Source organism: Pan troglodytes, chromosome 14 (assembly GCF_028858775.2).
Source record: "Pan troglodytes isolate AG18354 chromosome 14, NHGRI_mPanTro3-v2.0_pri, whole genome shotgun sequence".
Taxonomy (NCBI): domain Eukaryota; kingdom Metazoa; phylum Chordata; class Mammalia; order Primates; family Hominidae; genus Pan; species Pan troglodytes.
In genome coordinates this window covers 112,110,074-112,128,469 of record NC_072412.2, presented here as the reverse complement: position 1 = coordinate 112,128,469, position 18,396 = coordinate 112,110,074, and the positions used below count along the sequence as shown (strand labels likewise).

The following is an 18,396-nucleotide window of genomic DNA, read 5'->3' as shown; positions in this document are numbered from 1 at the left end:
TTTCTTATGATGGTCGTGTAGTTTTAAATGGAACCTTTGAATCTTTGATATAATAAGGTTATGTCAAATCTTGGGTATAATAAGGTTATACCCAATGGAAACAGAATAATGATCAGCCCATTTAAAGGATGACTGGAGAGTTATTACAATACATAATAGTCATGCATATATTGAGTAGTATTCCTTTGGTAACATTTTCCTTTTAAAAATTGTAACATTTGATTGTTCCTTGTTGGGAGAAAAGGAGGTCAGATTTTTGAGGGGAGATCCATTTGGTGAGATGCTGAGTGTGTGTCAAGCTAAGGAGATAGTATGACATCTTTTTTAGAGTCTAGTCACAATTAAATGCCATTTTATTTTGGATTTTGGGATCCGTGCCAGCTTCCAGCTTGTCAGAGCTGAGAAGACTCAAATCAAGTCCAGGCTTATTTCTACAGCAAACTGGGATTCTGGCTTCTTGCCGGTGGATTCATTCAGTACAGCCCATCTGGCTTTTGATGTTCTGCAAGTTTGGAGCCATTTGTTGAAGGAAGCCAGGCGGTGAATATTGGTGGGCCTGGGGTTCTCTTGACTCCAAGTGGTGCCCCTTGGTTTGCGTTTTCACCATGCTTAGCATCTGCTTACCTGGAGACCATGCAGCCGCCGGCCAGGGGTCTCCAGCAACCAAATCTTCATGCCGTTTAGAACTCAGGGTCCCCAGCACATCCTCCTTCCTCCTCCTTGTCCAATTACTTTCATGCAGTTCTCAGTAGCTGCTTGTTTGAATCACTTATAGTATTTAACTTCTGGGGTGTTTTTGGGTTTTGGTCAAGGTAATTCCAGGCTGAATGTGGTGACTAAGCAGGAAATAAATGGGTCGTCCTCAAAGTTACAGTGGAGCGCTGTTTCTATTTTCCTAAGGTACACAGTTGTGGGGGTGATCCGTATGGAAGTCAGGAACCCAGTCTGATTTTGCTTCCTTTTGATGTTAGCAGTACAGACCTGGCTGTTTTGTAGCCTGCTTTGTTTTTCTTCCTTTTCTTCCCTAACTTCACGGGCTGTGGCAAAGCCCTGAGACGTGCAGGAAAATGTCTCCTGTCATACGCCCACAGCAGACCTAGCCCTGACTCTCCTCTGAAGCCCAGGAAGGAGGTATCTGTGAAGCAGCCTGCTTGTAAAGCAATTGCACACAGCCTTGTAAACTGTGTTACTGGGCTGATTATGCTTGATTGGCAAGGTGAATCTCTTATAGCAAAAGAGAACTTGGAGAGTTTTATCTCATCTTATGCCTTATTAATTTGTTCATTCTTTAATTACACAGACACCTATTGAGCACCCTATTTATGCAAGGTACCTGGTCGGGGGTCAGAGGGAGGGTCCCATGGTAAACGAGACAGACTCAATCCTGGAGGAGCAGGAATGGCAGCCCCTCGCTGAGCTGTTGGCCCCACCAAAAGGGAAAGGTTTCATTTTAATAATACATGGGTGAATCATTTTTGTCAATAGGCAAAATTCTTTGTAGTTAAAAAAAATATATGATGGTAGGAAGGAAAGGGATGGGCAGAGGGTTAAAACAAAAGATATGCTCTCCCTAACTCTAGATTGTAGTATTGTTATGCTTGTCACTGTAGCTGAATTCCATTTCTTTGAGTTTTTTCAATGCCAAGGCATTCCCTGTATGATTTACGTGAGCCTTTCATCTCCGCGATTTTTCCCACTCAGGTAAATGAGCAAATGGATTTGAACACTCATATCTAAAACAAGAGAGAACCAGCTGGAAATGCCCTTTGAATTTCTTTCTCTATGAAAACCATTTTTCTTTCTGGTGCCTCACCTATAAATAACAGGAGTTCCACCTTCCTTTATAGACTCTTGCTAAAAGCATGGTTTGGAACAAGACCGTACAGGTGCACACAAATTACAGTTGGGAAAGAAGCCTGCAGTGCATCTTGTCTCTGAGGGTTATGAAATCCTCCTTTTAGTAATGGAGCTGGCGTGATCAAGCCAGCAGGATGAAATTTGGCATTTGTGAGATCACCCCCCTTCTCACTTGCCCACTGTACATAGCATCCCAGCCTTACTCTTCAAATCTCCACATTTTTTCTTATCTAGCTACAAAATTCATAGGCTGATTTTTTTTGGGGTGTGTGTGTGGTTTTTTTTTTGTTTTTGTTTTTGGTAAATAAAGACCTGCATTTTTATTTTGATATAGGTGGTTGAGTTTTGTCTTTGATTTCATGACAGAGATTTAACTAGTCTCAACTTTTGAAAAGACAACAATGATATTTGGGGATCACACACTTAAAGTTAGACTTCTAGATGATTAATACCAAAGTAGATGATTTTTTAGCCTCAGCCATTTATAGGTATGCCCTTCTGTGAATTTTTTATGACAGTGAAAATCATGGCACAGATAAAAATTAAATAAATACTTCTGTTATTTTCCTGAAGAAAAAAATAAAAAGCTTAAACTATGAGAATACTGTCTTGGAGCACTTTAAAATAAAATTGACTTCAGCCAGCAGGATTTTGAGCATTACATCACAAATAAAAAACAAGATTAACATCAAAAGGAGTCAGTTTTCATTCAATTGTGCAGCACTGTGGGCTGTGAAATTTAATATTATTTTGACTCATATGCTAATTGTAGACTGACAGAGGAAAATGGATTGTGTTTAAATAAAAGGATACACAGCATCACACGCAGCTGTATCAAATACAAGTTGAGGTCTTTGGGCCAGGAACTGGGGACCCTCTAGCTCTGTTATTGCAGATTCAAGTTTGACAAATAAAACTTTCCTTTAGACTGTAGTTTAATTACTTTTTTTCAAAGGTATGCATGATGAAGAGGCACAAATACACCTCACCTTGAAGAGTTGCTAAACTGGTTTGTGTGCCTATCAGTTCACCATGTGTTTGAATTTCTGTGCTTCTCATCTTTCCTTTTCTTGAAAAGATTTTGCTTGTCATTGGTGTGAATTGTACCCCCCCACCCCCACCCATCTAGTCTTTGCTCTCAGATTTATAACACTTTAATGGTTCCAAATTGTATAGCCTGCTCTTAGACCCCTTTTCTTTCCTTGAATAAATCAGGTTCATGTTGCAGATGATATTTGTTTTAGGAAAGTGTGAAAGAAGGGGCACCTGTGAAAACACGCAATTGTTCCAACACACATATACATTCAAATTAAAGCAGAAAATGTCAATTAAAGCCTCCAATTACTACCTTATTTCTTGGAGGTTTAAAGCCGCTGAGAAGATAGTGGTGCCCTCCCTGGAAGTTTTAAGGTAATTACTTTTTACTCTAAGCAGTGGTATCTGGTAACCTAATTCCGTATAAACCTGACACCCTATCGCTACACCCCAGTATTTCTCTGATTTCAGAATAAGTCTGCGTAGAAACTTGTTCTGATGTTAAAGTGCAAAAGGGGGCAGTAAAGTGCTATCCACAAAAAAGGAAAAACATTTTCCAAGTATTTCTTATTACTGCCTGTGTCTTTCGTAGGCCCTGCCTTTATTTATTCATTTTATAACAAAACTCTTATGTTTGGGGCATTCAGAGAATACCTTATTAAGCTGTTGCAGCAATCTAGCATTAAATGGAAGACATGCAAGACTGAAGATCCTGCCTGTTTATGAAGTGTGCCATCAAATTCACATGCTCATGATGCAGAGTCCTTCTTTGGGAGTATTCGTATTCCCAAGTGCACAGAGCACTTCGGAAAGGAGCCTTGGTCTTTGGTGTTAATGCTCTCCTAGCTCCGTATAGACGTGGCAGGCCCAAAGTACATGGTGGGGTGAAGGGTCAAGGGTTTGGGCTTATCCAGAGCAGCGTGCATCCTTTGTCAGGAGGTGACTGGAAACACCAGCCAATTACAGCAGAACTGCAGACTGCTCATCCGCATTCGGAATTGCAGATGAACCAGTTTGCACTCGACTTCTCTTCTTCACTGTAGGCTTTGACATTTAATTAAAAATTAAAGCGTTTTATGGAAAAAGTACATGTTTTCCAAAATGGGGTAAATTCGAAGTATACTTGATACAGAACACTGGCTTGGGAATAAACCTGTGATATTACATGACTTTTGGTTTGCAACTGCTAGGCTGAGCCTCTTTGTAAAGCTGGGATTTAGAATCTTTGAAATGTTTGTACAGTTCAATGATTAAGCGTAAATTGTATATATTCTCTATTTTTCACTTATTTGAGTAAACAAGTTTGTTACTACAGCTTCTGTGGACTCAGAGATTTATGTATTAAATAGGCCACAACTTCAACTAGGATAATTTTGTTCATCTGCTTGCTAGGGAATTGCATCAAAAGTTTAAGTCTGTAGGCATTAAATATTTTAAATGCTTATTTTTAAAGTCAGTTGTGAAAGATAGCACAAAGTTTTTCTGAAACTACATTAAAAAATAATGTTTTAATCTTATCACAAAAGCATTGACTATTTATTGCAAAGAAAACACAGAAAGCTAAAAATCATTCTAAGTCCACCATTCAGTAGCCCAAAGTGGTCTCAGGTAAAGGCGGTGTGTGTGACCATTTGTTTATGGTTGTCTCCGTGCAGTCAGCAAAATAAACAGAACAACATGCCATATATTATTGATGTGTATATTTTCAACTGAAATTAGCCATCTGCTTACAATGATCATATACACTAATGATATAATTTTGAAATGAAAAGAAAAATAAAATAATTCTTTGTGGAGAGTAATGCGAATTGACTTATGAATCTCGCCCTGCTTGGCAGTTTGCTCTAGAGGTAGAAGAGCTTGATGTGTGGGCCTCCCCACCCCCACACACATTTATTCTGCTCACACGTGCACCAGCGTCCATGTCAGGACTCACCTTGTCCTGTTCCATGAGTAACATGGCCCTGATTCTCAAGTGCATGATAACTGCCATAATTACACATAAATATTAAATATTTAAATAGATCTTTACGTGTGTAATATTAGGTAGAAGTGGCTCTGGATCGAATCTGATGCTTTTTAATTAAGTAGAAGCTTTCCCACAACATTTCCAAGCACTGTCATCGTGTCTGTCTCAATTTGGGGTTTACCTGGCCTAGTTATCTGTCTGGGTGTAGAAACTGGTAGTTCCTGTTTGTATCTTTTTTGTTCTGATCTCTTTATTCTGTGTCAGCTAAATATTCTTGCAGTCAGTTACTAACATATTAACTCATCCTTGTTTGGAAACTTTGGCATATCCTTCCATGGTTTCCTTCCGTGGATCTGTCGCGTCTCTCAGGAGAGCCACCAGGTATATTGTCACACATTTCGCCTGTATTTTCAGAGACTACATCAGCATCAAGTGGCCCCCCAGCGATTTGGGTTTTCTTCTCGGTTAATCTACACTCTTTGGCCAACCTTGAGAAAACTTGTAAGAAGGCATCAGATGTTTGTGCTAAGGTGCGTGTAGTATGGTCAGAGGAAGAAAGAAGCAGGGAAAATGGAGTGGCCGTGGGTGGGAGGGGAAGCAGGGAGTGCAATTTCGGGTTCACTACACAGCTCTCCATAAACTTCTCCACTGCTGGCTTCCCACGGATCCTCCTATTACATTGGGCAAAGTGCAGAAATAGATCAGGCGACCACTGCCTCCGTCCATTTCCCAGGCACCCTGTGAGACCCGATAATGCAATACAGGTCCGCAGAAAAGTCCAGACTTGACATCCCAGCGTGCCATGGTCTGGTCTGTGAATGAAAATCACATGAGGTGACCTCTGAACTCTAAGTGGCTGGTTTATGTTTTCAGTGTATTAGGCCCGTGTTTTAAACAAGCATGTGCTCGTAGTGTAGGTTAAAACTTTCTGTTGTCTTCATTAATTATGCTGTGTTCTAGTCTATTAATATTAAAGAATATTGTGTTGCATAATGACTATTTTTTTTATTTTTTGGAGACGGAGTCTTGCTCTGTCGCCCAGGCTGGAGTGCAGTAGTGCGATCTCGGCTCACTGCAACCTCCGCCTCCCGGATTCAAGCAATTCTCTGTCTCGGCCTCCGAGTAACTAGGATTACAGGCGCCCGCCACCATGCCCAGCTAAGTGTTGTATTTTTAATAGAGACAGGGTTTTACCATCTTGGCCAGGCTGGCCTTGAACTCCTGACCTCGTGATCCACCCGCCTCAGCCTCCCAAAGTGCTGGGATTATAGGCGTGAGCCACCACGCCTGGCAACATAATGACTATTTTTTAAAGTTTTTACAATTATGACTGTGAAGCTGAAATGTCTAAATTATTAGAGATCCAGTTTAGATTACTAAATATTTATGTCTAATTGAGATGATTAGACTTAGAGTATCCATGTAGAAGTATTAGAGTCTAGATTGGTGAAAAACTTGAAAAAGCTTGAATTAAGTTCAATAGGTAATCCAAAAGTAAAAATAGATTCCAATATCAGATCTTTTCACCATACTCATGTTAAGTTTGGAAGCCCTACTTGAGTGTTTCCAGTTTTTTCCACATTATATTGTGTCTATATTTGATTCAAAGGCAGGGCATCTATTGTCTTGCTTAGGACTGATTCACTGGGAAAAACCACTGGAGTTGCCTATTTCCACTCAGTATGCCTCACTCTTAAAGCAGCTTCCCATGGTTCCCAGGCAGGCCCTCCAGTGAGAATGCACCAAGCCACACGCCATGGCCTGGGAAGCAGTCCTGAACCTGGAGATTGTCTTGATGGAAAGGAAGAGGCAGCCTTCCCCTCCCAGGAAGATAGTAGAGAGCCTGCTCTGACTTCACTCAGGGATGGAACGGGTCTGGCTCAGTTCTCTCTCCTGTGTGGGACATCAGTCACTCTTGGTGGTCTTTGCTTTTTATTTGGGCTTAAAATCAGCAGACTTTATTAAATGACACCTCTCTCTAACCACTCTCTGTCTGGGCGAAGTTTAACAAGGACAGCCTCCCCCCATGTGGTATGGGTTGTAACTGGCGGTTTCCCTCTGCTGTTTTTGGTTACAAGATGAACATTATCTGAACACACAGAAAGAAATCTGTATTTGGCATCCATAATGGAAAGTCAGTTTAGTAATTTAAACTTAGCCAGTTATCATCATCATAATTCTTTTTAACACTTTCAAAGTCAGCATAGGAAAAGTGTATGTTGAATATTACAAAATATTTAGGGCATAGATAGATGTGCTGTGTAGTTTGATTTGTTAATGTGTCTAAGCAATCAAAGTAACAGAATTCAAATATAAACCCCATCACTTCCAAAATAGGAACTCTGTTTACTGACTTGATTATAACATATGGAACTCAATTGTTTTCCATTAAAAATGATACTATTAGGAAACTCACCCCATTTTCTTTTCATATATATTCTGCTATTTGCATAACTGTCTGGAGTCCATATGTAATATTAAATGTAAAACACAAATGCCATGTAGCTGGTCTGTTTCTTCCTCACCTTTTGGTTCCTGGCCTCCTGGGGAAGGGTTGCACATCTGAGCCGTGGTCTCAGATGACTGCCTCGGAAGAAGCGTCTTCCCTTCAGGCACCACTGATGTGTTCTTGGTGTGGAGCTAGACTTTCCCTGGCTCTCCATGTGATGCTCACATGTGCGTGTCTTGATTTCCCTTAACTTCATGGCTTATCTATGAACAGCTTGATTTGGGGGAAAAAAAATGTGTTTCCCAACGCCAGAGTTATAATTGAATGTGCTGCAGTCAAAACTGAAATGTGTGCAGAGAAAGGGGGCTTTTCCTGTCATGCTCATTGGGCACTAGTGTGTCTTCACCTGTTTTGTGTGTTAGGTCCATGCGTCATGCTGAAATGAAGAACATGGGATGTATGGGGCTTTGGACAGTGCTGGGCCAAAAGCAAGTGCTCAAAAGCAGCTGTGTTTGTATTATTAGTGGTTCTGGAGGTGGCTGATTGCCTTGCATTTTAAGTAGAGAGGGATTGTAGAAGACTGCCAATACTTACAACTTTTTCCAGAGAGAAAGGGTCAGAAACTGCATCTGCAGGGCTCCTTGCTCTCCAGAAATGCCAGTGTGCCTGGGAGGGCATCTGCAGAAATCCAGTCTCTCCTCCTCAGTGTGTCCTGTCCCGACTCAGTGATTCTGTCTTCAGAATTCCTATCATGTCTGTGATCTGCAAATAGTGGTATTTAATTTGACTTCAATTTGTATAAATGTTAGCTTCTATTTGTTCATTCCTATTTTTTGTTCAACTAATACATTATTTATTGAGCATCTACTCTGTGTCAGCCCCGTGGGTGTTTAATGCTGAATTAGTCACATGTGGGACTTGCCTGCCCTCAGGGAGCTAGACTATAAATTCCTAATTATCAGTGGTCTCCACTTTTCTGTCACTCATAATGTCTGGCACAACATAGGTTACTTGAGTTGTTACACTCACAGTACTGTTGTTTGCTGCCATGGTGCTTTAGGAAGTGTGAGAGTTCCTGGGAGGCAGAGTCAATAATGCAGACTGCACGTAGTGAAAACATGGCCAGGAGAGCTGTAGTTCAGGCTCTCAGCTCAACTGCACTCTGTCCACTGAGAAGCCATAATTTCTTCAATTAAAGTGACTGTGTGCTATGGCTGTTTATGTATACGCTTAAAAAGTAAAAGCTGCTAAACCACTCAAGGATTGGGGCCTTTTGTATTGATTTAATTAAAGGAACAATCATTGTTTTAATGAGCTCTAGAAACAATTACTTTTGAAGAGCCGAGGATCAAATTCTTGCCTCACATTTTGCCACAGTGTGTTCTGAAAGGTGAATTAATGCTTTTGGAATCATCGGGAATAGTGAGTTTTGTCACGATTTACTTTTTACAAGCGTATCTAATATGCATATTGAAATGTGAGCCTCCCCGCCACACTTCTGCTTTGATAAGCATCCCCCGGATTGCCGTCACTGACCATTATAGATTTTTAACAAAGTTGGACAGTACACACTGAATGAAAACTTTACATCAAGGAAGGCCTGGCGTGTTTGTAAAATGAATTAAAAGGCTCATTAAATGATTTATATGACTTACGCCTTCTGAAAATATGGCCTCAAACACAGAGATCCCCAAAGCCACACCGACCCCTGCGTCCCATGTTCTCGACCTCACCGCATCAGCACCAGCAAGAGCTGTCGCTGAGACGGTGAGTGATGAGAGTCAAGAGGAGTGACTTGCATGGCCTGGGAGGAAACCTCCTGTGAATCTTTAGTTAAGCAGGAAAAAAAAAAATCCTCATGAAGGAAACAGGATCTTGGGTGCATTTTGAATGAAGAAAGAGCTTAGTGAGCCAAACTTGAGACATAGGGTGTAATGTGGGAGAGTTTTAAGATTTGCAGAGATGTACAGCTTGGGAGGGGGTGTAATGCATTTTCTTAAAAGAGCTGAATGAATGGTTGAGGAAATGGGTACATCTGGCTTGGTTAAGGATCCTAATCTCTGAAGCCTGGGATGCCCCCAGGGCTTGTAATTTAGGAATACTTCCCCTAATAGTAGCTAACCCTTATACAGTGCTGTCTGTGCAGGCTACAAAAGGAGCAGATTAAGGATAGAAAAGGTTTGGAGTGTATGAGAAACCCTAGGCAGGAATTGACTCCTGGTGTTTGTAAACCTTAAAGATGTCCTAAAAAGGTCAAGGAATAAGACAGGAGAAAAAGGAAATGTCAGGAAGATGATCAATTTAATGTTTATGGAATTTAGTTTGTACTTACTGCCCGGCATCTTGCCTGAGATTTTTAACCTCAGCAGCACATCAGAATTACTGTGTGTGTATTGGAGGGGCTGGGGGAGATAAAGAAATCAGCCTCATCCACAAACATTCTGATTCAGTCTGTTACTTGAGAAACTGAATTGTGTTTTGTCCATAAAGAAGATGAAATTGTCTACAGAGAACACATTGCCATTCACAAGGTTGAGGGGATACCACAGAGAGGCTCCCACTGTGATTTGCATTTGTCAAAAGTTCTAGAGAATTCTTCAACAGTACACACATGGTTGTTTTAAATATATCATTGTTATAAAAATTTGTTTTGAGTTCTGTTTCACAGAAAGTTTTTTTGAATGAATGAATGTCATATGTCCTTGCTAAAGGAGCTCAGTTAAAAAAAAAGGGACCATCCTTCTCTTTTGGGGGTTGTACAGTAACACATTCCCAAGAAAGAGGTAACAGCCACATACATTTTTCCTCCCAATAAAGAGTGCGGGTTTTTAATATGAATCCATAGTATGATTTCTGTTATGTTTTGTGCTGCTTCATAACCACACTCATGCACTTTTCAGAAAATTAATACCATTCATTAGCATAAATCATAAACTATTCCCTTGGTATGGGTTTGAAATTGGGGGTGCCCTATCATCCTTGCTTTATCTCTTAGTGAATTATGACCCTGTAGTCATCATGGCTGGTGGGCGTCTCTGGTTAAAGAAAGGGTTGGATTGGAAGGATTCAGAGGCGATTCTTTGTTCTTAGGCTTTAATATTTTAATGAGCCTGCAGGCTTGGCTGCTTCCGAACGAGCTGGGATTTCTAAGTGTGTTGTTAGTGTTAGCACTTGTAGAAGGATGTTCATTAGGAAGTTCTTGTTTCAGTTTTTCAGAGAAACTCCCCATTAAGAAAGATCATTCAGGAACATGGCTACCAAGAAAGAGGAAAGGGAGGAGGGAGGCTTTCAGCTATAAGCATTAAGGGGATATTGTATCAGTAGTCTTAGTTCTAAAGATTTGCTTCTGAGAATTAATTGGAGCAAATACATCTCAAGGGAAGAAAAAAAAAGATTTGTAGAGCAGGGACAGTAGTTGTCCTTGCAAGTAGAGGACTCTTCATTTTGCAGCTGAATCAATACCACAACTAATTATTTCTGGTTATCTTTTACGCATTTGTAAGACATTGCTTTTGTTCAGTGTAATAAAAAACCCATTGTTTGATCAGTGACTGACTAATTATGATAAGTAATTTGAAACATTCTTGATGAAACTTGTCTGTTAATTAACATCAACAGCACAGGGAAACTAACAGGACAACAAAGTATTAGTGGATCCACTGTTCCCTCCAATTGATGAGCTTTCTCTGTGGCATGCCCAATAAACTAAAGCTGCCAATGGTTAAAAAATAACAAACATGTGGGAGATCTGACTCACCATGGAGGAAGAGTTATGGTAAAGTTACACAAAGGAGTACTGAAATATTACAAGCGAGGGGGTGGTAAAGAAATGTCAGCAGGTAGCCTGACCCTACAGCTTAGAGTAAGGAAAGTGGCTTCTGTCTTTCCTTTTTCTTTTAAAGCTTAATTCCAAAATACATTCATCCCATATTGATCTGAAGTAAGAGACTTTTGATAAATAAAAGTGTGAATCTGAAAATGTGTAGTTTGGGATTATGGGCATTGCCTGGCTATCTTGTAGCTGTCATTAATACTGTTAATTTTTATCAACTCAATGGCTTTTTTTTCTTATGCTTTTAGATTTCTACCTGGACAAGGACTGGTACTATACCCACAGATAGGAGACAAATTGGATATTATTTGCCCCAAAGTGGACTCTAAAACTGTTGGCCAGTATGAATATTATAAAGTTTATATGGTTGATAAAGACCAAGCAGACAGATGCACTATTAAGAAGGAAAATACCCCTCTCCTCAACTGTGCCAAACCAGACCAAGATATCAAATTCACCATCAAGTTTCAAGAATTCAGCCCTAACCTCTGGGGTCTAGAATTTCAGAAGAACAAAGATTATTACATTATATGTAAGTATAATTTTATTCATTTATTTTATAGAAATTAAGATAAGCTATATAGGTTTGTATCAATTTTTTGTTTCCTTAAAATTATTGTGACAAATAATTTGATGAAAATCTTTGTGGAAAAATTGTCCCCCCCCCCTTTTTTTTCCAAAGAAAACTTCATTGAATTTGGGACCCTGTGCTACCAGTATTCATTAAGTATACATACCCAAAGAGAAAAAAAAAAAACACTAGAATTCTTAATAGTATTGAAATAAATGTATTATATGAATATATTCAGCATCTCTACTGACAAAACCATTTTTAAGGACCATTGGTAGATTTTGATAGGTAAATCTTGTGCATTGCCTTTTCTCTTCACCCATCCATCCATTCATTCACTCATTCATTTCGTATTTATTCTGTGCCAGAGACTGTGCTTAAGGGCTAGGGATTCAGCAGTGAAAGGTGGTAAAACAGCATGTTTTCCTCAAGAAGTTAACAGTCTAGAGAAGATGGAGCTCATAAATTAGAAAGATGGGGATGACAGGTCACATTAAAACCAGATTCAGAAGAAAAAGACGAAACTTGGTTTGCTTAGTGCATTACTCTTTTTTGCATACATATATATAATTTGACACACTGTTTCAGGAAGAGATGGTACGTATCCCTTGGGTTATATCTGAGGCTAACTTGTGAGGATGTGAAGTCAGCTGATGAGCACATTTGGAGCCCACGCCTACTATGTGCAGATCTCTCGTCAGCGTCATTCCCAGGGCCCCAGGTGTTGTTAAAGTCTAGGTGACTCAGACAGCTGTTCGCATCATTCAAGCAATGAAGTCTTTTTTCTTAATTTCTTTGGTTTAAAATTATACTCATAATTAATTGGGTTGAATTTTCCAGTGGCTTGGTTACCATAGACTTCAGTTTATTAGGGAACTGCTATCTGCCACTGGTTTATTATTTGCCCCAAGGTGGACTCTAAAACTTTAGGTAGGAGACTCTTGGTGATCAAACTGAAACTCTTGCATCTCAACCTATGAGCCGCACTTTATTGTTATTTTATTTTTTTAGAGACAGGGTCTAGCTTTGTTGCCGAGGCTGGCGTGCAGTGGCATGATCACAGCTCACTGTAGCCTTGAACTCCAGGGCTCAAGTGATCCTCCCACCTCAGCCTCCAAGTAGCTTGGACTACAGGCATGTGCCACTGCACCCAGCTCAAGAGCTACACTTCAAAGCACAGAATGAAAACCTATTTTTAAAGCCAACTTGATACATGGAATAGCTTACCAAGAATTAGTAACAACAACAACAAGAAAAAAAAGAGAGAAAGTGGTAGAGTATATACTTAGTAAGGAGTAATTATTATAAAATAAAAGCATTCTGAAATGAAACAGGTAGATGGGGTGGCCAAGTATGCAGAATAGTAGGGAAATCTTTGAAAATGTAAAATAGTTACCAGGTAAAATAAATGGAAACTTTAAGCTTTTGGAAGCCTAACAATGTATTTATATTAGTAAAGACTTTATTTTTTTATTTTATTATTTTTTTTTTTTTGAGACGGAGTCTCTCTCTTTCGTCAGGCTGGAGTGCAGTGGCGTGATCTCGGCTCACTGCAACCTCCACCTCCTGGGTTCAAGTGATTCTCCTGCCTCAGCCTCCCAAGTAGCTGGGACTACAGGTGTGCGCTAATTTTTGTATTTTTAGTCAAGACGGGGTTTCACCATGTTGGCCAGGATCATCTGGATCTCTTGACCTCATGATCCTTCCGCCTTGGCCTCCCAAAGTAGTGGGATTCCAGGCGTGAGCCACCGCACCTGGCCTTAGTAAAGACTTTTAAAGTAAGACTTTTTCAGTGAAAGCTACTGTTAAGCATGACATTTACAGGGAACTGAAACTGATCAGATGCATTTATTAAGAAGGTTAATGCCCCTGGGTGGGGTGGGAGAAAGAAGGTAGTGGTACGGGAAGAGTGGACACACTAGAGATGAGATGCCCTAGGGCAGTGAACGCATGTCCCTAACGCGTGGATGCAGCCCAAGTCCACTGATAATGCCAACACACCCAGAGTCTCTCTTCTTACTTTAGCTTATGACTTCATGAAGAATGCTTTGCAAATTCTAAGTTCGCACTGGGCGCAAGTGGAATTTTAGTAAACATTAAGAGTTTAACCTTTAGTGTGAAATAATATGCAAGATATGCAAATAATTGTTTACCAACATCTCTTTGCTTAATGTGGTGAGCATTTAATAATTGCTTTTTATTAATACATGAGAGATTTGTATTTAGAAGCAGTTTAATTTATAATTATAATATTAATCTACACAATAATGACATCTATTATTTTCTTTTTTTGAAACTCTTCATACCACACTAACAGGTTCATTGCAGTTACTGAACTACTCTGGCCATCAGAGCTCTCCTTAGAGTTACGATTTACCATGCAAAAGCATATGGTAGCCTGGGATAAATGAATCTTTCTTAATACAGAATTGAGGGTCTCAAGTTTGAAACTACGAGAGGCTATTTGAATGTTGCTTTGGGGGACTGTCATAAGGGCTGGGTGGAGGACTCAGGGCTCAGAAGTTTGCCAGGAAGTCCAGTTGAGACTTTCAGCAGAGTTGAAAGACTTCCACGATGGCGTAGGCAGAGGAAGGCGTTTCAGATACTTGGGAAAATATAGAAGCCAATTTCTCACCCACCCTACAGTAAAGCTCATTGATCTACAAGTTTCCCTAGAAAGGAAATGGGAAATGCAGAGAACAAATGTTAAAATAGTTTTAGAAATTAATATTGACTTTGTATTGCTTCTGCATAAGTTCCAAGACACCAAAACAATGAATGGATTTTAAAAAGTCACTACTTTGCATATCAGACAAATGCACACACACACACACACACAGTCAAGCTCTGTACTGGCTTTTTTGAGAAGGAAAGTGTTTGAAGTTAGTAATTTTTATATCAGTACGTTTATAAATAGTGCTAGGTAGCATGACGGAAAGTATTAAAATTTACATGTATATTTTTAACACTTCAAATCGTTGGTTCACTTTGAGACAGTAAATAATATTAGCATTTGAGTTCAGCTTTAATAAATTCTACATGGGTTTAACCCCAAATCTGAGTGTCTAGTTGGTAAGCGCCTTCAGAACGAGCAGTGTTATAATAAATATGTTATTGTGTGCTGGTTTCTTTCTATGGAGAGGAAAAAGAGACCTGATGCTTTGGAGGAGTGCTTGACTTTTCCCCAGTGAGGAGTAGTCCAGAGGGACTGACTTGCATTGGGGAGTACCCTACATGAACAGCATTTCAGAAGAATTAAACCAGGAACCTAGAGTCCTACTTGCTAGTCCTGCTTCCTAAGCTTAATGAGAAAGTCAGTTTTATTTCTTTGAACTTTAATTTATTTCCCTAAAAAACACTTTCAGTATTGTCATTGTTCTGGCTAATGATGGCGGTCTCCTCCAGTTTCAAGCCACCTTAGGGCTGGGCATACAAATCCAATATAGGATCACTTGTTAGTGTGGTTTCAAATGGACATGATCCTCTGTAAATTCTTTAAAAACATTTAATTTGATTTGTGGTGTTACCTGCTTTAAAATATAGTCATCACACTTGTGAGTTTCAGACGTGAATATGAATTTTTAATTTGAACTGTATTTTTAAACACACTAAGTATTCACTAAGTCCCCTTAGGAGATATGTGGCAAACTGATATGCATCCTCATTCATTCTTCTCATAGATGGTTATTTGTTTTTTAACTTGCGGCAAAATTATATACGAATGGTCACCGACTTACAATAGTTCCACTTAAATTTTTCAACTTTCTGATGGGTTTATTGGAGTATTAAATGTATTTTCAATTTAATGATATTTTCAGCTTACCTTGTGCTTATCAAGTATCAAGACATAGCCCCACCTAAGTCACGGAGCATCTGTATATGGGTTTTTATTCTTGTTTAGAATTGACTTTTTCAAGTGACCTATTTCAGTAATTAGCCCTGGGCCTGATTTGCATAATGAGATCTCCTAATCTTCAAGTAATGCAAAGATGGAGATATTATGGCCATGTGGTCTGAAGAGACCTTTTCTTTATTATGTTCAGATCTTTAATTGCCTTAAAAATAGAGTAGCTAATTTACCTAACCTATAGTTATTTTATTATTGTCTTTAAAGTTTTTTTTAATGTTCATGAAATAACTGTTCTGAAATTGCCCATTTTCAAGGGAAGCTGTGTCTTAGACTTACTAAATGCTCCAGTTGATACTGGGAAAGCCTTCTTGTGTTCGTAGCCTTTATCCATAGAGTTTTCTTTGCAGCATTTTCTGTGCCTGGTTTAGTTTCTTTTCAGAGGCGACACCCAGAGCTGAATGAGTCAGCAGGTTTGGTGTGTTGGCCCTTTGCAACAGCTGTCCTTACGAAGGTTCTGTGGGCTGGTTATTCTACCTTCGCATAAAACCTTGCAAAATAACCCACAAAGAGGTTTTCGTCACACTACCAAAATCATGTGAGTCAGAGATGGATGAAAAATGAATGCCATTGTGTTCATACTTTTCCAGTGAACAGTAGCTACAGCAGAGCTGTTAGATAAAGAAAACCGTATTAATGAAGCGCCTCCCAATTTAGCTTCATATGGCTTTTGCATTATTTTGCTGCAAATCCATAGCTAAGACACATCTTGTGGCATAGTCCATAAGTCATCTTTCCTAAGGACTGTTTGATTAAAGGTTGTTCTGTGAGATCCACCCTGTGGTGTTCATGGCATCCTCTTGGAGGCCTCCCTCACTCTCCATGCCTTGGCAAAGTCTTCCTTAAGGAACACTGAACAAGTCTGGAGAAGCTGCCATTTCTTAGGGCCCTCATTGGTTCAGTTGTCTGTAGCTTTTTATTTATTTATTTATTTTTTTAATAAAGAGTATGTAAAATTGGAAAGCTTCACAAACAGCTTTGCTATTTTTTAGACATGTACTCCACTTCTAAGCAAAATCACAAAATAAAGTAAAATGCTTGCACAAATATAATGAAACAATATTCTTAAAGAATCAAAGCAGAAGAACTTCAGAGTCTGTTGCTTATGTTGAGCATATATTTGTTTTCTTCTCTGCTTTTGATTTACTTATTTCTGGGGTGTAGGTTTGGCAAGTAGCACTGAAACATACTGAATGCACTGTTCTTTAGCAAGATAGTTACAGGAGCTTTCAAATGTCCTCTTAACATATAGATTTCTTTTAGAATATAGAATAATGTGTGGGCTGTATAAAGCGATTATGTGCTTTATTTGATGAATTATTTATGTACGATAAATGTAGCAAAAGCCACATTTCCATCATTAAATGTAATCCCATTTGGTGATACAGCAACATCAGCCTGTCATTTGGGTCCTCTGATTGAGGGGTAAGGATTTCTGTTTGATACCTTGTGCATAATGGCTGAGTTCAAGCATTTAAACTCATTTTTATTTCTAACCTACAGCTGTCATCTTTGTAATAGGATATTCATCAGAATCTTGCCAGAGACTGTGCATTTGGGATCTTGGGGGATACAGCACCACCACCACCCTCCCCCTGTCCAAGAGAAACAGATCAACATCTTAGGTTGAGAGTCTGGGGTCTGGAAGACCCGAGTTCCTGAGTGCCCTTTGACAAGTAACTTAACCCCTGTCTGCCTCAGTCTCTTCATCTGTAAAGTGGGGATAATGACAGCACCTGCTTCACAGGGTTGATGGGAATCCAGATGTGGTGGGATATATAAAATGCTTATTACTTCCACCTTTGACACCAAATACATATAACTAAGAGTTAACTTTGGAGCAGGGGAGGAAGTATGAGGCTCCAGGCTGGAGGCAGACCTGTGTTCGGCTGCAAGCTGGAGAGGATGGACCCCAAAAGCTTGGCTGATTTGAAGTCCATCCATAAAATGGAACTCCAGAGAGTTTACACGTTTCAGTAATGCTGCATAACTTAATTATAAGATCTTCTCTCTTTGTCTTCTTTGAGTGTTATAAAAGCTCTTTTGTCCTTGAGCTTCCTTTACCAAGAAACATGCATTTATGTATCTTTTTGTTCATGGAATTGCCCAAGCTTGTTAGCAGATCCTTTGTAAGACCCAAAAGAGACAGACAGGGGAGGAGTCTTCAGATACATATAATCATTTTTCCCAATTTCCATGTTACCAGCCTTGCCAGGACTTTTTCTCAGTTCCCTGTTACACAATGAAAATAGTGTCTCTTTATTGATAATTTTAGTAGCATCCTAATGTGGTATAAATCGTCTTCCAGAGAAGAAAATGTGTCAGGGTTGCGTTATCATTGAGGCTAGCTGGGAAGGTAGATCAGCCCATTAGTCTGATAATTCGAAGCGTTGTTTCTGTTATTTCTGAACATCATGTGAACTCCTTTTCTGGGTGTATTAAAGGTTTTCCCAGTGTGTGTCAGTGAGACTCCTGATTGAATTTAATATGAATAAAGATAAATTCTTTACACTTAAGGATTAAAGTCTCAGCTTCTGCTTAACTTGAGAGTGCACTGAGAAACTCCTGGCTCTCAGGTATAGTGGAGTCACGACCTGGGGATGTCTGTCCCATATGGCTGTGTGTGTAAGAAGAAAAAGCTGCTGTGGACGGAGACTCTGTTCACATTAAATGACATCACCTAAGCCATCATGACAGCAAGAATTATTTAGGAATTGCTCAGAATAAAACTGCCTTCATTATTTCATAAAATGTATCTTGGTATCTTTAGCACCTT

At 39.5% G+C, this 18,396-nt stretch overlaps 1 protein-coding gene across 2 annotated transcripts in view; it reads left to right on the top strand.

Moving 5' to 3' along the window:
• Nucleotides 1–18,396, top strand: part of EFNB2 (ephrin B2) — a 45,812-nt gene that overhangs the window by 11,445 nt on the left and 15,971 nt on the right. The window contains exons 2-3 of one of the 2 annotated variants that reach the window (XM_054665542.2): nucleotides 11,391–11,674; nucleotides 17,124–17,321. In XM_054665542.2, coding sequence (XP_054521517.1) covers nucleotides 11,391–11,674; nucleotides 17,124–17,245 — 406 coding nt within the window. In that variant the 3' untranslated portion in view covers nucleotides 17,246–17,321. Of the gene's footprint in view, nucleotides 1–11,390; nucleotides 11,675–17,123; nucleotides 17,322–18,396 lie in introns of those variants that run through there. The other variant, XM_001134800.8, reaches the window with a different exon arrangement.